Genomic DNA, 19,092 nt, shown 5'->3' on the forward strand with positions numbered 1-19,092 from the left:
CACAAATCTATATATATATATATATATATATATATATATATCCTATTGCTGAGAAATATACATATATGAACATTTCGGATCAACTATCGGTTTTCAGCAGAATGCTTAGACGAAAATTTCTATGATTGGTGCTAAATGTCTAACTGAGTTATATCTATCTAGTGCAAAGATAGCATGACATACGACTTTATATTGAATATCGAATTATCTAAATGTGAAACTGCATCGAATTTTCCTTGTTAATTAATTCACACACGGCGAAATTACGACGAAGACGTAACGAGGCGCGGGGCCGTCGACTCCTGCCATCCCAAATCAAGATCGACCAGCAAGTCGATAATTGGCGTGTCTCCCTCGTCACGAGATCACGTCGCGAAGCGGAGAAGAGGACAGATCGAGTCAGCAACCCCCGCAGCGAGGAGGGGTTTGCGCCTGCGTCCGTCTCTTCCGTTGTCGCGAAGGGTGAAACTGATGCGCGACGAACGAGGGAGGGAAAGGGAGAGGAACGGAGATGGGAGACGCTGGTTGAAAGGAGAGAGAACGGTGACCATCGGATAGAAAGAGGGAGAGAGAGAGAGAGAGAGAGAAAAAAGAGAGGGACGTTGAACGTTGAACGCCGTGGCCTCGCAGTCTCCTCTCATTCGCGCCGCGCACGAAGACTCATCGCGCTTCCTTTTGTATTTTTGCGAGCGAGTCGCAGCGTAACGTAGCGCGCCTGATCGCTTCCACGCTCGGCGAGAGATCTCCGAGCGTTGTAAATCCATCGTGCATCGTTCCCGGTGGCGTGCCACGGCGGATGCGAGGCTCCTGCAAAACGGCGCCTGAGGTACGTCGGACAGCGAAGAGACTCTCCTGCGTCCTGCGAGAGGAGAGCCGCCTGTGACCTGTCGATTCGAAGACGTAAGTGAATCGAATACATAAATGATATGCCTGAAGGTTGTACAATTCTATTGCATCTATATAACACACATGAATCAAGAATGTGCGAAAACGATGACAGGGGATGAAGATCGCAAAAATCCCGTTTGCGAAATATTCTCCGTGGCGTAGACAATTTTGTTTAAATAGCGCACGATGAGTCGATTCGAGATTTTCAGCTTCTCGGAAGATTTTTCTCGAAATGATAATACACGTTCCGATCACGGGATTATAAGAAAATTAATCGATAATTCGATTATTTATAAATGATCACCTGAATAATGTAGTTAATTATATAAAACTGCGATGAACAAATTGATGTAAAAATGATATAAATTTGAATGAGAAATTGTGTGACTAACTGTGGAACGATGTATTGATCTCCCGATAATAACGTCAGTAGCCGTTCGAAAATTAAGAAACGATATTCAAGCTCTTAAGAACAATATTTTATCTAGCGACTCTTGCAGAAAATTATGATAAGATAATAATCTTCAATTTCTTCTCTCTGTACTATTCAGATCTCATTGTACCGTCTTAATCGTCCAAGCTAGTAAATTGAGCTCTATAGATATCCTTCTTGCACATTTTTTTTTCTTTTTTTAAAAAAATTTTTTTTTTCATCTTAATACTTCTCCGCTATGTATATAACAGTCGATCGAAAAATAACTGTACTTTTCTATCGCTCGCGTGCGCGTGTTCCTCCTCGTGCGACCGCCTCTGCCGAGGTCTTTGAAGCGGAACGCGCCGAGCATAGCGATGCACGCAGCAAGGTGCATCTCGTTAATAAACAAGGACGTGCGGTTTCGCGCGTGCAAAATTCGCAGCACGCGCCGACGACGCTCTTTCGTCCAGACAGAAAGAACGGCGCCGCTCGACGCGGCGTGGCAAATCGATCGATCGACGCATGACCACCTACGTCAAGTAAAACGCACCACCGGCGAGATCATCGGTTGATGTTGACGGGAAAAAAAAAAAAGAAAAGAAAAGAAACCGATGTCCTAAATATAAATTAAAATCAATTCGGAATGAAAGAATTTATTGAATAAATTAGGAAGGATGCTTTATCTGTGGAATCCAGAAATTTCTGCGATAAATTAAATTGCGAGACAGGATACTTATATATTATAATTGTAGGATAATACTTATAAAATAAAATAAATAAAATCCTGAATATATATATATATATATAAAACAGAAGAAAATTTCTGAATCTCTGCGGAGCGCGTTCTGAATTTATGAAAAATATTTTTACTGCAGATCTTTCGAGGAATTTAAGAGAAAGATGTGTGAGAAAATTTTTTTAGAAAGAAATAATAGGTGTAAGTAGGAAAATCAATAAGAATAGACTTATCTACATTCATTTTATATGGAAATACTTAAAATAAAAGTCGCAAGGATCGTTTCAGCAAGATCACATATAATTCTTTTTAATGATTCCGCATGTACGGGAGAACAACTCGCATTGCAATAGAATACTCGAGGGGTTGGAAAGCAAGATGAGGGTGGCTAGGGGATGCCTCGAGGCTGTCTAAGTATTATCGCGCACGTGCGAAACGAAGATGACGCTATGTAGACGACAGTGCCGTTTTAATTTTAGGTAGCATTCTGTAGTTTGTGCTTTCCTTTTTGTAAAATAAAAAATATTTTAATAGTTCGATATAATAAATCTGGTATAAAATTTTATAAAAAAATTATATAAAAATTTTGTTCAAAAATAAAAAGAGAAAAAATTTCAATATTTCTATAATTATTCATACTAAAATTGTATTCGCTGTTCGTAAATATATTTGTTAATTAAATAACATAATATTTAAACAATGTGATTTTATATACTTAAAATTTTATTTTAAAAATTCTTTCAAGAACCAAATAGCTACGTGACAATCAAAAAATTAATTTTTGCACAAATCAGCTGATTTCTCAAATTTGTTACACACTCTGCATAATATAAAAATGCAACGTTGAAAGATAAATATAGATTAATTTAAATAATATATAGATATAAATTGTTTAATATTTATTATATATTTTTTATAATTTTTACTATCCCTTACATAAAACAAAACGATGTGAGCTATAAAAAATAATTATGATAATGGAATTAACGCAAGAAGTCGAACGTGAAGCTATAAATATCTTATAATATAATGATGCAAATTTCGATTAACTTAATCAATGATTAAATAAATTGACATTACAAAATTCTCTATCCTTACAGAAACACTTTTAATTATATAATTGTTCTTAATTTCTAATTTTTTATATTGAACAATAAAACATTAATAATGTTATTTATATCTTAACAAAATAATATTACTTAATAAATATTTATTTAATAATAAATTAATCCAAGTTTAATCCAAGTCGCCCTTATAAAATCAAATATAAAATGTGAGCGTGAAAGAGTAGGGGGCGAAGCCTCAAGGTGCACGAATGTGTAAAACCATCCCTGAGACGGGAGCGGGGGTTGGCGAATATGTAGACCGGGTGCGAGCGAGGACGGAGGGGGTGAGATGAGGGTGTCGGTCGTGAGTCGATAAACCGCGGGGTTGAACGCGAACACCCTTGCGCACGGTATCAACATGGCGGACGGTGAGTCCCATTCCCTTTATCCCTTGGTAGCCTTGCTGAATGCCGGCCGGAGAGCCGGAGAGAGTTTGAGCGTATGTCGTGCGATCGATTCGCAACTCCGCTGCTCTTTCTCGTGACTGCTCGTCCGATTAGCAGCTTCTAGGGGAGGATTCTCGCGTTCGTTTCCAAATGCGCTCTCTCTTTCTCCGTCTCTCTCTCCCTCTCGAAAGAAGGATGACCGGTGATCAGCAGTGAAGGGCGCGCGAAAATTCGTCTCTCTCTCTCTCTCTCTCTCTCTCTCTCTCTCTCTCTCTTTCTCTCTTTCTCCCTCGATGGACGGTGAATTAAGTCGGCCGTTTTCGTTCATTTTCAGACGAGGACCAATCGATATGCGACTCAGGGAGTCCGTCTCGATCTCGGTGCCGATACATCCCGGTGGACTGAACAATAAGTAAGTATCCCGACGACGAGATGAGATCGGCGAGCGCTCGGAAGGGGGTTAATTGGCAGCCGGTCGGTTGGCTGATCACGTGCGGAGATAATGATCGCCCTAATCGAAACGTTGGAAACGAATGCGGAAGCGCAAACGCCGCGGTTCGCGGAAAGTTGCCAGTTTTGTTCTCCATATTACGTAATATGTGTCTCAAGTACTGCTTTTAATGGTCGTTGTAACCAGAGTTGTTTTTTTTTAATCACTTTTATTTTGAGCTTAAATCTTTTCAAATCGCTACAATAATTTTAACCACCATTGAACGTTCTATTTTAAGTACTTTTTTTATTAAAAAAAAAAAAAAAAATCACACGTTGCTTTGTTATCTCTATTTAGATCTTACAATATATAATGTTTAAAAATAATTTAAATCAGATTTTTTAGAAGAAGATTATTTAGAAATTGTTTAAAAATCTGCACTAAATAATTTTGGAGCAACATTTCAGCAACGGCAACGAACAAATTTAATAAACTATCTGTTATTTATCCCAATTTTATATTCATTACTAATATCTCGATTTACAGCGAGCATGTTTGTGTCTCTTTAAAGATATTTTTGTTATTCGCGTTCTCCAACACGTGTACCTAATCATAAGTGACGAAGCCGTCGAACAAGCATACGTCATCGTATGCAGCCGTATCGTGCGCGCGGAGTCGCGGACTGCGTACCGATCACCATAATCCTCGCCTGACTGCTCGACCAAGCCGCCTGATTATTTCCTAGTTATAAAAGTTACGCTAAATATAAATGTCTGATCCGTCACCGTAACGGCACGTAGGCGTGCTGCCGCCTATGCCGCCTCGGCATCGACGGGCTCGAGTGGTATACCTGACGCTACAGTAACGCTAGTATCGATCCACCTGGACTCATTTCTCGGTCTCGCTCGCAGCCAGCTCCGCAGGCACAGCCCGAGCCGGAGCACCGGAGCCGGCGAGATCGGCGATCGCAACGAGAACGCGACCCAGAAGCCGGTCGCGCCCGAGCCGGACTACCCGAACGACGAGTCGGCGGACTTCCACTTGGCCGAGGACACCACCACGTGGTCCTCCCTGGCGATCGCGCGTGACAACGTGCAGCAGAGCAACCTGCAAGCCCAACCGCCCGTTAACGTTAATAACAACCTCACCGAGTCGAGGATACAAAGGAACAGTTCCGCCGAGAGTCTCGCCGATTACGAAGGTGAGCATGCGTTTTGCGTGTGGATGTGTGTGTGTGTGTGTGTGTGTGTGTGTGTGTGTGTGTGTGTGTGTGTTGTACTACGAACTTGTATTGATTTAAAGAGGGCCGGTTATTTTCTGTGAAGGTTTCTTTTATATCTTATAAAATATAAAATATTCAACGGTTTGCTTTTTCTCGGGATGATTAATAATTAATTGAATCAAAATGATACTCTCAGTTCAATAAGACGTCATAGTTGATTACCATTCACGTCGACATTTATACTATATCTACATTTTGCTTTGTTCAGTTTTATTTATTCGTGTGTGAAATAATTCGCATGACTGACATGCGTAGTCATACAATTCATTCATACAATGCGTCCACTTCGTATCATACACGATTTAATGATATCAAAAAAACATGACAAATAAACTTGAGGAAAAAAGATTGTTAGAGTGTAAAGATACTTTTAGAAAGATAAAAAAAAAAGAAAATTATTTATTTATTATTTAGTAAAAGACCTGTGTTATTAGGCACGAACGAAGAGCAATCCGCCAACGTAAACAACAATCTAACCGAGTTGAAGATACAAAGGAGCAGCTCCGCCGAGAGTCTCGCCGATTACGAAGGTGAGCTCCTTCGTCCCTGAATCATTCCGTATACAATTCAATCATGTTGAAAAGATGAAACAGCCTGTGATTAAATTGTGCACAATCTCGAAAAATCTCATGCAGTAAAAAGAAAGAAAAAATCAATGGTCAAAGAAATTTCAGAAAGCTAAAGTGACAAAATAAACAACGTGCAACAACATCTTTTGCGTTGATCATGCACGATCTTCGATTAAAGAATATCTGAATGATAACGAATGAACGCATCCGAATCATTTGATCTATTAACGTCGCAGATGATAATCTTTATTGAGCAATTAATTGACCTACTTTTTAGTTGTGCTTTTTAATAGTGCTTCTTTCAAGCGCTATGCCGATGCCCGAGATTTTATTGGAAAACAATGGCGGTTGAAGGTTCCGTTGCAGAAACGTGCCTGGGCGAACTTCGATATTTTCCACCGGCTGCCATTAATAACGCGCATATCCTTGACATTAACCATTATCCGTAAAGTGCACAAGCTCGGAATTTTTTAGTTTAACCAAAGTTATTCGCACACGGTTGTACCGCACACAAAATATATACTTATACTTTCGTGATAAGTCAGTTTATCGCACGCAAGAAAAGACCATCATTTATATAAGATCTTAAATCTACAATTATCATCCATATGCATCTCTCAAATGCAGAAATCAGCAGCGCAGAAATAGCATACGGAATCAGTTATTATTTATGAAATGTGAAATTTCTAGAGTCAACGATCTATGGAGTTAATGCTACATCATGCTAATGAAACTTGAGCTATCTTCTACATCTGGTAATAATTTACCGTGTTCACTTGTCCCAGAAAGTCAAAGATCCATGCAAAGGATCAGCCTATAGAAAGAATCTGCGCAGCCAAGTCCTTTGTACAAGTAATCCACGTGTGTGAAATCAAAAATTTAGAACCAGATGATTGATCGTGGCATCGCTTCATCCACTGATGACTAACGATGTCTATCAGTCGACTTATCTTAGCAGCCAGTAATCGGCAAGAATTCTACGAGAATCGTTAGAACCGAGTACGAGGAAAATTTATTCTTATCAGCGCGTATAAAGCGACGTATACATATGCGTGCCAAGTGGGCCGCGAGACAGATGCTCGACATTCCCTACAATCGGCCTGATGATGAGTCACGAATTACGACGTCCGATTATCCGGCTGATGCTGAGACGAGCGTAACCGCGAAATGTTGCAGGGCGTAACTCTCCGCACGAGAAACTCTCATCGCGCGAGTTGACGCCGTCCGAGTGGTCGGACTGGTCCGAGGAAGGGAACCTGCCGGCGGGCTGTCGCGGCATCGTCAACCCCAACTACCCCGGCTTCCAGCATCTGGCGCCATCCCTGCTGTCGGATACCGACCTGACCGAGGACGAGCACGACAGCTGCTCGGATTACCCGTCGCACTACAGCGTTAACCAACACCACCACGAGGTGGTGGCCCCGTTGCCGGAGAACGACAACGAGTACAACAACAACATCGACGACAGCATCAACCACCTCGGCGGTCAGCGCAACGACCGCAAGATCTTCTACGAGAAGCCGAAGTTCAATATACAGGTAACATCCGGCGTTTGAGTGAATTGCGGCTTGTCGATTGTGGCTTGTAATTGAACATCGAAGGGAGCGATGAACAGGACATAGGAGTCTACAGATGCGAATGATGTTATACAATATTTGACAATGTCATTTGTATCGTCTGTATACATTATCTCGATACGATATGTTCGAGTTGTATATTCAAGTTTTCAATTTCAAGATCCTTTTTTTTCTATGAAAGCGAAGAATTTCGGAAATATTGAATTCCAAATAAAATTATGTTTTTATCGCGAATAAATATGTATCTGAAAGTGATTTTTTTTTTGTTTGGGATCTTTCCCGATCGAAGCTCTTCCGTTTCCAAATATTTTAATAGAGCGATTGAGTCACCGAATGATCAACTTTCTCTCTCCAGTGAGCTAAAGAGCGTTCGATCCCCCTGCGTCGGTCGTCAGCGGAAGTGTTAGACTAATTCGGTTTGCGCGAGTCACGTCACGACAATCGCGCGAATTCATTCTGGGGATGAGTAAGTCAAACCTGTCACTGGGCAAAACCGGGCGGCAGTCAGCCCGAGTCGCGGGTTATCAACGCGTAAAAATAATCGAGCATACTCCTACGAGCATACTTCGCGTGACATCATCGTGCCACTCTCGTCTCTCCTTCGTGTTCCAGACGGTGACCTCTCTGTACGAGTCGGTGGTGCCGCCTTCGGAAAAGTGCATCAACTACGTGAAGAGCGTGGAGGTCTCTAGGTCCGAGGAGAAGGCGCTCTCGCCGGAGCCGGAAGAAGTCGTTGTGAACGGCATCGTCGAGGCGGAGACCCACCTGACGCTCCTCGACGAGCGGGAGGAGGGTCTGGCCGACCAGGTGGACGAGCGCCCCCCCGAATTGTCGCAGGTGACTTTTGAGGATAAACGCGAAAGGGAGGTATCCGTCGAGGTCGAGCTGGTGGAGTTGACCACCAGCGTGAATGAAAGCCTGCAGTTTCCGGAGATCGAGGAGATCCTGGACTCCGGAAAGACCAGCGAGATCGGCGAGGTGAGCTTGAAGGCGACTTTCTGTCGTGACAATTTATTAAGATCAAGTTAAGAAATCCTGCTAGCTTTTTGTAGCAGAAAAAATTATCTTTGATAAAAAAAATTAAAATAGATGAAGATTATTTAATTTGTCTATAGACAAATGCGATTTTGAATAATACTCACTATTTAATTTGATTTTATTTATAAAATATTTAAATTTTATTCTCTATTGTTTAATTATAATTAAATATATTCAATTATTATAGTAACAATTGTAATATTTAACAATCATTAGTATTTAAGTTAAATGTCTGGAATTCTGTAAATTTCTAAATCGTGCTGTTGCTACATTGTTCGTCCATAGTTAATAAAATTTGATTTAATCGCAGAATGAAAATTAAATCTGATTATCATAGAATACTCAATTTCTTCTCTGAGGCTCCTTTAACATTGTTGTGCAATTGATTTGCATGACAATTATTATTCCGACTAATTCTACTTCCTGTCACCGGGCGCCTCACGCCCGTCTGACTCGCGACGCTCTCGTGCACGGTCGATTAAGCACGAAAATGATCTCGGGTTGTGGGCGCGTAGACGGAGGACGTCGCGGTGGAGCACATCGACCTGATACGCGAGGCAAAGGAGTTGCCTCATCCAGATCGGTCCAAAATAGGCAACCGTCAGCCGGCGACGACGACGACGTCGACGGGCGGCTCGGCCGACGACGACGAGTCGGAGAACAATAGCGATTACTCCGAGGGTTTCGCCGAGGAACGACCTACCTACACGAAGCTGGAGGAGATCGATCTGCTGTCGAGCATCGGCCGTGACATCGGCGTTGATCTCGAGAAGTACGCCCAGCCGGTACCGGACGTGGTCGCGATGGAGTCGATCGAGAATATGCGCCAACCGCGGTCCGCCTCGATCGTCAAGGATCACGTCGACACCAACAAGCTGCTGGACCGCGAACTCCCGGAGATGTCCAGCGCGGACGCCCGGAAGAAGGAAAAGATGGCCAAAAACCAGGCCAAGCGTCGTCAGCAGCAACAACAGCAACAGCAGCAATCGCGAAACTCCAACTCTCAGAGGCGTCCCGATAAGCGCAGAGCTGATATGGATAATGGATCTGGTAAGTATCTCAACACGTGTCATAATGTATCTCTTCTGTCGTTCACCGTTTTTTTTCATTTCTGATCGTATCTCTTCTCCTCTGTTATATCGTTTAGTTATTATGATTATGAATATTAATTTTCAACATTTGATCCTCCGCTGGAATTAATTTTTAATATTAATTATTATTACTTTTCTATTTCCATGATTATTTTTATAATATCCTTGTGTTTATTAATAGTATAGTAATTTTTAGTGTGAATGATATTTAATAATTTTATAAGACATGTTTTTTTCAAAATTGTAAATATATACAAATTTATAATTTTCCGCCTTATAATTTTTCATACCTCTTCAACAATCTCTTTTTAGAAGCAAGATATTATTTTTAATGATTATGCGTAAAGCGTAATTTTTACGGCACATTCCACCGGAAATAATTAATCAACTTTTTAGTAATTGAAAAAAATAATTGCATTATTAACGGTGATTGCGAGTAATCATTATATGTAATTACGCACATGCCTTTAAGATTTTTTTATTAATCATTTAACTTCTTCTTAATTTAACTTTTATAATTTTTAAATATCAAATATATTCTGATATTTCATTCAAATCTCTCTCGAAGCAAGCCTACTATTAAAACTAATTGATAAATATTAGTGAATCTTAGTAAAATTTTTTTATCAATTCTTACACATTCTTCTGAAATAATATTCACTTTTTTTTTTTAATAAAAAGAAAATAATATTGAATTATATTATCTGACCTTGAGATACATTATATAATGGACATACATTTATTGATATACGTGTATATTTATTTATTTATTGATTACGACCCTTATGGCCGAGGAGATAAACCTTAATTTTTAACCGACCACTCGAGATTACAAGCACGCCGTGCCCCAACACTCGCTAGTTTCCGTTCGGCTCCGTTTCGGTCGCGTGTTTAGCCTCGTCGTTACTCGTCACCGAAAAAGGTCCTTCCTCAATGTTTGACATTATACGTTGAAGGTGGCTTCGACGTTTACAACATTGAGACAGCGATGCCAAAGATCGACCTGGATGCAATCGAGTCACATCTCCGAGCCGCACGCGAGGAAGAACGTCGGGTGAGTAAGCAACAATTCTTCTCGTAAGCTAATAATAGATACTTATTTCTTATTATAAGCAGATTGTGTGAATTTATATAATAATTTTAATTATTTGATGATAAACAGTATATCGGTTTCTTCCTTTGAAGTATTATATATAATTCAAAAATCATTATTTCTTTATTAAATATTATATCTCATATAGATTCTTAAGTAAAAGGGACAATTTTGAGTATATTTATCCACTAATTCACTCTTTGATATGTAATACCTTGATATAGTAGTTCTATTGATTTTCAATATTTCCTTTCTTGTACAAAAATAAATTCTTAAATTAACTCATCTCAGCTCTCGGGTCAATGGAAATCTTCGGTTCATTCACACATGTATTCCAATATCCTATCTCGTTATCGTGGACTCTTAAACATGTTTGGCAAACACCAGGCGGAACATAAATATCTAAGCTTTCGCATTTGCATCGATGCATTTTGCGGGGGCATCTGTAGTAGGCGGACGTGTATATATCCTATTTGATACGAGAACTTGGAGCCGAGATATACATAACGAAAGCTTTTCAAAGGAAAGCCGAGCTTCAGATTTTCTAAAAGTTTCCCTCCTTTTTTCAATATATCTGTCGGAATTTAATCGACGATGAAATAATTATTAATCAAGAGGAACAATTAAAAATGAAGAAGAGTCATCAGACGCGATAATTCATATCGCGCGATTGATAAAACTTCGACACATTCATGATTTCACGAAAAGATGAAGTGCAACAAGCAAGTCGTCTGTTTTCCATTCGTGAGGAAAAAAAAAAAGATGTATTTCTTTTTCTGCGCGCTACACACGCGCGTTGTTCTCGTGGCGATGACAGATTTTAACTTTTACTCGTCCTAAATCGAGAGAACCGACGTGCTCCGAATTGCTGTTGAATCGCGTACAGGGCAAAAGTCACGCATGACCGATCAACCGAAACGCTTTACGCACGACCCCGAAGATGATTTAACGATCTTTTGTTGCAACGACGCGACCGACGCTGCAGCCTGCGTGACGTAATTTCAAGTGTTTTTGCGTGCGGCAGATCACTCTCCAGACTTTTCAGCTGATAATAATTATATTATGCGCAAGATGCGTTGAATATATAACTTTCTATCTCGCGTATCTAATTACTATATACGGCGAAATATACCGTAGTTGCACAATAGTTTGTATTGTTTCCATGGGAAAAAGAATACGCATAAAAATAGCAGAAATTAAATCGATCAAAGGTTTTTTTTGCATAAAATATGGACAAAGGTGATTTGCACGTGCTATTTTTACGAAGTGTGATTTATTAATCCAATCTGATATGTCAATACTTGGATGAGGTCCTTGGCCCTTTTTTTTTTTTTTTTTTTTTTTTTATCGAAGTATTTTTAATCTCCGATTGAACTTAATGAGGAAAGAAATTAGACACGCTGTCGTATTTTTTCAGACAAATTCCTCGAAAGGCGCGCTTTTGATCTTGGTTCAGTCAGGTTATCGAGTTGCCAGGTTATCAAGTTACCAAAGCACGCTAAGCGACAAAAGTCATGTAATGTACACTCCACAATGTAGCACAAAATACGATACAATGCAGAGCAGATACAACTATCTTGCGCTGGAAACATTTTATTTCCGAATGAAATGCGGACAAAATGCGAACAGGGACCGCGGGGAATTTCACTATCGGACCATTCATTTCGAAATATCTATATATTGTAAGCGCCCGCAGGAAACGCAGCATCAAATGCAATTCTCCACCCATTTTCCGGAGCGAATTGTGAACTCGGAAACACGCGGCAGACACGCACGCTAACCACACAACACGCTCTCGCCGCCGTCAGCACTTTCACCAAGGATTCCCGTGAGAAGCTTTCCTTAGATGCTAGGCACCAGTAGACAGGGCACCACCTCCACGATTGCCGGCCACCACCACCGCCGGCATCGTCATTCAACGCCTCCCCCGTGGCTAGCAAACCTCGACGAAGGCTCTTTCTCGACTCGCCTTCTCGTCTCAGTCTCGTACCGTCTTGGTCTCGGGCGCGTGCAAGTCTCGTGGCTCGTCTTCGGGGTCGATTGCGCCTTCGGTAGCCTTGGTCGTTCGAGTCCGATTCCCTTTCTAGATCACGGTTTTGTAGCACGAGAAAGAGGGAAAACGAGTTGTTCGCGAGGCCAGGAAGGAGAGGAGCGACATAAGGAGAAATAAGACGGTTAGAAGAAGAAATAAGAAGAAGTAAGAGGGAACTTTGGGAAAAGAGAAATTCCAATTCGTTTTGCCAGGATAAAGGAGGTGGTGCATGACAAGGGAGGTGCGCGATCATGGGCAGCAGCAGCAAGTCGCGCAAGCATTACAAGAAGGACTCGAGATTCGTCGCGGATCTCTACACGTTCACTTACGGCGACGATCTGGATTGTGTAAGAGATGCGAAGGACGAAGGGCGAACAGTACATCCAATGTAATTTGGAAAGAAAAAAAATAAATATGCGAAAAAAACATAAAGTGAACGCGTTAAAATCGGAGCACTTAAATTTCTGCGGCTGGAAGAGCGTGGGATATGTATGACGTTTATCGCATTTCGCTCTTTTTCATTTCCCTCCCAGTGACAGGTCGACATTGATCACTTTTATTACGTTCTAAACTATTGAAACGTATTCCACGAAGTCACTTTGACTTTCCTACCGCGATTCAATCTTTTCTACAACGTTCTCCAAACGGTAGAGAATATCTGAGTTACATCGTCATTTCAATTTTTGGTCATTTCAGTGTCATTGAGAGAATGTAATATTATTAAAAGAAAAAGCGATAATTTATAGTTTATTGAATAAAAAAATAATATTGGTTTAAAGTTAAAAAATTATATTTGATAATTTTAGAAAAATTTAATGATCGAGGAAGATATAATTTCATTTAATGTTTTAATAAAAATTAAAAAGGAAATGGAACATCACATTGTTACTGTTGATTACGCTGGCAATTTTAATCGTATATTTTCCTTTCGCGTTTGTTGTTGTTTGCGTAACAGTGCAAACAGTCATCGTAGCATATTTAAAACCAACACTCGGAAAGCGAAAAACATCAGCGCAATATAGTTTTTAAATATTCTTGAACTAAGAAATGTTAATTCAAAACACTCAAAATATTAATATTAAAAGTCATGTTAAAATATGGAAAAAAATATACGAAATATAAGGAATTATTTACACATTTCTCAACCGATCTTGTGTGTATGACCGTGATGCACGTGCGGGAAAAACGGCCGCATTATTACGTCTGGATGTCAGATGTGCCAAGACTTAAAATTTCAGATTCTTATTCGTGTTGTCGTTCTAACAGGAAGGTCGACGAACTGCGCGATTCGGTACGGTTCCGGATCGACGCAGACGTGAAAGTAGGTCACGGAAGTCGCGATGTTAATGAACAAACAGATTTTAGCATAGAAGCAAATCTCCTTATGTTATGATTGCAATTACCTTACATATCACTACAAAGGTTTATCTAAGAATAATCTAAGTCTGAGATTGCCGATTCAAAAGTCGATTCTAAATTATTCTCGTAACATCCTACAATTTTTAGCAGCGTTAAGAGATTCAGAAAAAAATTGTTTTCTCGATTGTCGTAATGTGTACTTGATGGGTCTCGTTTTCGAATCTGTGGATGTCTGTCGCCCTTCGCAAAAGATTAAAGAAATATCGTCGCGTGTATTAGATTTCACGAAAGATAAAAGTGTTAATTTGTGAAAGTGGCGTCAAGATGACAAAGAGGAGGCTATTACGGAAGCGGATAAACCCCCGGAACTGGTCGTGGAACTCGAGAAAAAAGAAGTGAAGGGAAAGAATTTGGAAAGGCATGATTACGAAAGGGAAGATTTGATTACGCGATTCGACAAAGTTATACGAGGCGAATTTGATGGAAATCTGCAGGTGTGAATTAATTCGACAAATACGAGAAAAAAATGTGCTTCAAAATTTAGTGAGAACAGCAATGTATTCAACATCAAAAATCATAAAAATTATATAATAATATCAATTTTTGCTCTTAATTATATTAATTATAATATATTTAATATAAAGCGGATTAAATTGGATGTCAAATGAATTTTCAGTTGTTTTCTTTTCTTCAAAAATTAGATTTGAATTAAAGCGTAATACATATGTATATTTTAATTTTTTATAAATCCACATGTAGTAAAAGCATTTTTTCGAAAAGCCATTAGTCTTCTAAGAACCAGAAGCTTTTAAACTATAATTTTCAATATACTATATGCAACAACCTCAATATACTTTAGACTTTCAAATTATATATGCATTATTATTCAACGGTCAAGTGTTTAGGGATTATCGCAGTTCATGAGTAATTCAACAATGTAAGACTAACATACCACTATACTATGTTTTCTTATGTTTGCAGCGACGAAACGATCGCGAAGAGATTAGACGAAGACTCGCAATGGGACCTGATGCCGAAGATTTACGCACCGAACGTGGACGGAAACCGAGTCTCCAGTCACGTCTTCAGAGTGGTATAGATTTATATTTTTTAATTTCCCTTATAATTAAGTTATAATTAAGAAAAAATATAAAAAAGCATTTGAATGATTATCTTTTAAAATGACAGTCTATCAAATTTATTTATATATATTTTTATATATTTTATTAATAAACATCTGTGAAAATTGTGTTTTCACTAGTAAAGTGATTCTCGGTGTTAAATATAATGTGAAAATTAAGGCGAATGAGAATCAGCGCTGTTCACAATTAACGCGCAATTAACATTCTTCATTACAAACTTAAATATATAATACAGACGTTTCGACTCAAGTTTGAGTCATCTCCAGTGAATATAAAAATAAGGATAAAATCCTGCGTTCATCCGATGCGCTCACCGATGTTAAAATCGTTAATTAAATTTATTATGACCGTACATATATGTCATCCTTAAAAAAAATAAGACTTTAAGCACGCGTTTTTAAGTGCGGTACAGTTCGTACCGAGCAACACACTTCAGTTACTACCTGGAGCTCAGAAGGTGCGGACGTGCTGTGCGGTGTGCTTTCTCCGGTTTAATGTTAACTGTGTTCATCTGATAATTGACAATCCCTTAAAGACGGTTGTCTTGTTTCATATATATATATATATATATATATATATATATATATATATATATATATATATATTTATATATATGTCATAATAAATTTAATTAACGATTTTAACATCGATGAGCGCATCGGATGAACGCAGGATCTTATCCTTATTTTTATATTCACTGAAGATGACTCAAACTTGAGTCGAAACGTCTGTATTATACATATATTTAAGTTTGTAATAAAGAAATGTTAATTGCGCACCGTGAACAGCGCTGATTCTCATTTGCCTTAATTTCCATTTCCATTATATTCACTTATTTTTATTTGCATTTGTATTAGAGAAAACATGCATTTAATATTTTTTATATTAATTAATATAGAACTGATAGAAACGCAAATAATTGAACAGTTCAATTTAGTTGTCACACATGTTTTTATGATCAGAATTTGAAACGAGAAATTGCAACAGCTTTTCTTTATTTATTTCGCAATAGGAATGAATCTTCAGATTTGCTTCATGAATGAGACATCATCGGACACAGAGTCCCCGGGTTCAGAAAATGACACGTCTCCTGGATCCACGCCTACGTCTCTCGGTTCGAAGCAACTCGGTGGAAAGCAGCAGGCACCGACAAGGCCACAGGTGTTGAGTCTTCCGTCTCTAAGACTGGACACAGGCGCGAATTCCACACCACCGGTCGACGAGGCCGACTTCTTCGCGCGACAAGCCAGACTGCAGACCGAGGCGCGAATGGCCCTGGCACAGGCCAAAGAAATGGCACATATGCAAATGGAAGTGGAGAGGCAGAGGTTGAAGCAAAGTCCCATTACCGAGATGGTGCGATGCAGCTTAGAGAAAGTTAGTAAAGTTTCGCTCCACTGACTTAACACACGTTGAGCGCCTGACACTGATCATTGATGATCACGATACTCGTAAATATTTGTAATTGTAACTATAATTATTATCAACTCAATACTATAAAGTAAAAAATGCACATATGTATAAATATGTAAATATAACTGTTTTCAATCATGTAAATTTAAATAGATTAAATGTAACGAAGAAACAAGCGAATCAGGTCCGATATTTAACATGTTAATAGTTTAGACAATGTAAATTCTATTTATACTAAAAAAACGTTGAACAAAGGAAGTCGCGGAGCAGAATATACGTTAAACGTGATTAAAGGAAGGATAATATGAAATACTCAATTCGAATTTTTAATAAATATATAAATTTATATGAGATTAACAAATGAGATTAACAATCTGAATGAAATTTATAACAAACTGATACAGTAATCTTTAATTCGTAGAATTATGCATATTACAAATATCTTTCGGTTTTTCAGACAAATAAATAAAAAAATGTAAAGAACTTAAAAAATATATAATTTTATATAATTTCAGATATTTTTGTATAATTTTAGAAATTATCTACTCTGTAGCACTAAAATCTATATTTGAATCTCGTTTCGTGAGTTCTACCAAAGGTGTATTCTTTTATCGCTTGTTTAATAAATTTTTTTAATCTTTTTCAGGTCGGCGTACAGCTGGGAGAGGACAGACGTAGATTATCTCGTGTTCTTCTCACGGAATTGAATGTCGCCCAACTGCAAGTAGTAGCGAATGACTTGCACGCAAGAATCGCCGTGTTGAACGAGGCGCTTGTTGAAGGACTTTTGAGGAGAGACGATTTACATATGGAGCAAGATTCGATGCTTGTTGATGTGGAAGATCTCACTCGATATTTGTAAGTTCTTCTAAGATTTAATAAATCAAAAATTTGATACATTTTTTCTCAAAAATAACATATTAAAATTTAGTAAAACTTTTCTTCTTAGTTTATTTCTTTTTTCGTTTTTACCGAATTTATCTACACATTTAACAAAAAGTCTGTACTTGTAAAGAAATTAATGAAAAATTGTGTCTTTTCAAAAAATATCTTTTTTTAGCTAACAAAATTTTGATTAGAAAATTGTCATTTATATATATATATAGCGCGCGCGCACACACACACACACACACACACACACACACAATACAGTAAATAAAAGAAGAATATTAACAATTATAATTTATATATAGAGGTGCCAAACAGGAATCATTGAAGAAGAAACAGCAAAGCATGCAGCAAACGGCAAATCGAAACTATCAGCAATCTTCTTCAGCTCCGATGAAGCTGTCGATGAAACCAAAGTTAACGCATTTGAATCGCGGCCTGGTTGCTCTTGTAAGAAAATAATCCTTCGCCACGAGACTGCGCAGTCTCGTCGGAAATTAAACTCCGAGCGAAAAGGGACACCACGGATTTTATGAACGTGAAAGGAAGAAATGAAGAAACTTCCCTTGGGAAAAGAAAAGGATCCTTGCAGAGAGAGAGAACGAAAGAGAAGAGACGAAGAAAAAACGCTTTTTCTTTGGCAGGCGAAAGCAGAATTTTCATTGGAGATAAAATGATGAAGAAAGCTTCTTCATGAAAGAGGATGAAAGATCTTTTTTTTTTTTAAAAAAAAAAAGACGGAGACACCTTCCTTGGAAGAAAAAAATTGTCGAGTATAAAAGATCGATTATGTTAGAGACCGTGGTGTGCGTGCTCGAGAACTCTGAAAAAACATTTATATGTAATGATCAGCTTTGATAATGATGGAGTCATTCCCACTTCATTGACAACGGGGGATAACAGTGAACATCTTACCCCCTGAATTTCCAAGTGTTTTTACAGCTTTGTCGTTAATCACGTGGAAGTAGAAATTTACGTATGTTCGTACTGCGTAAGCGAGCAGAGCAACGAGTACTCGTTTGTACCCCCTCACATTGAGATTCTCCATCTCTTTCTATCTTCTTCTCGTCTGTACTCGCTCGGCCCCTAAGCTCAGATTATGTCCCGCGCGACATGCATGCATGTGTCTACGAGTGTATCGATTATTCGCCTTTAAATAATAGCGTATCATTAGCGAGGACGGATCCCTTCTCTCTGTTATACATATAACGAAGATTTATATCGGATTATTGCCGTCGAGATTTCACATGATGTTTAAAGAAAGCGCTTCGTTCCAAGTCATCCAATATAAGTCGTTCACGCGTGCATTGATATTAATGTTAATACTTCGTAAAATCGCATTCGTTTCGCATGGCGCGTAGAATATTCGAACGGCAAACTTATGTATTTTACGAATCCATCCGTAGATTTATAAATTCAATTTCGATTTCATAAATATTCGGATGTGTACATCCTTGCTTCGGTAGATCTCTAGATCCGCCATATTAGACGCCGTCAGCAGATTAAACAGATCCTATCACATATACAGTCGTTCGTCGTTCCACCCGGCTTGGCAATGCGAGACACTGGTGAAACGATAAATCAATTTTTATTTATCGACGAGGAAAATCAATACCTTCTTGAGTAACACAATGCGCGCGCAAGGGA

General features: G+C 38.8%; 1 protein-coding gene and 1 long non-coding RNA gene across 4 annotated transcripts; both read left to right on the forward strand.

Annotated features, from left to right (window-relative positions):
* The first annotated feature begins 78 nt into the window (after window positions 1–78).
* On the forward strand, window positions 79–18,167 carry Schip1 (Schwannomin interacting protein 1). 3 transcript variants are annotated; one of them, XM_089076526.1, is made up of 12 exons: window positions 79–900; window positions 3,866–3,943; window positions 4,762–5,162; window positions 5,678–5,773; window positions 6,989–7,350; window positions 8,002–8,367; window positions 8,943–9,477; window positions 10,475–10,572; window positions 14,984–15,095; window positions 16,157–16,521; window positions 17,204–17,415; window positions 17,751–18,167. In XM_089076526.1, exons 2-12 carry the CDS (start codon window positions 3,882–3,884, stop codon window positions 17,905–17,907), a joined length of 2,766 nt encoding a protein of 921 aa, XP_088932652.1. In that variant the 5' UTR covers window positions 79–900; window positions 3,866–3,881; the 3' UTR covers window positions 17,908–18,167. The 3 variants fall into 3 exon arrangements, with proteins under 3 accessions (XP_088932652.1, XP_088932653.1, XP_088932655.1); XM_089076527.1 differs by having other exon boundaries at window positions 84–900; window positions 4,873–5,162; XM_089076529.1 differs by lacking the exon at window positions 79–900 and adding an exon at window positions 3,432–3,513 and having other exon boundaries at window positions 4,873–5,162.
* LOC148936595 (uncharacterized) lies at window positions 10,588–14,977 on the forward strand. Its single transcript, XR_016139168.1, has 2 exons — window positions 10,588–12,990; window positions 14,317–14,977. It is a non-coding gene; the product is annotated as an uncharacterized LOC148936595 (long non-coding RNA).
* Window positions 18,168–19,092: the final 925 nt, after the last annotated feature.

The sequence above is a fragment of the Pogonomyrmex barbatus genome, unplaced genomic scaffold (assembly GCF_055798465.1).
Source record: "Pogonomyrmex barbatus isolate J1 unplaced genomic scaffold, ASM5579846v1 scaffold2, whole genome shotgun sequence".
In the NCBI taxonomy this organism is placed as follows: Eukaryota; Metazoa; Arthropoda; class Insecta; order Hymenoptera; family Formicidae; genus Pogonomyrmex; species Pogonomyrmex barbatus.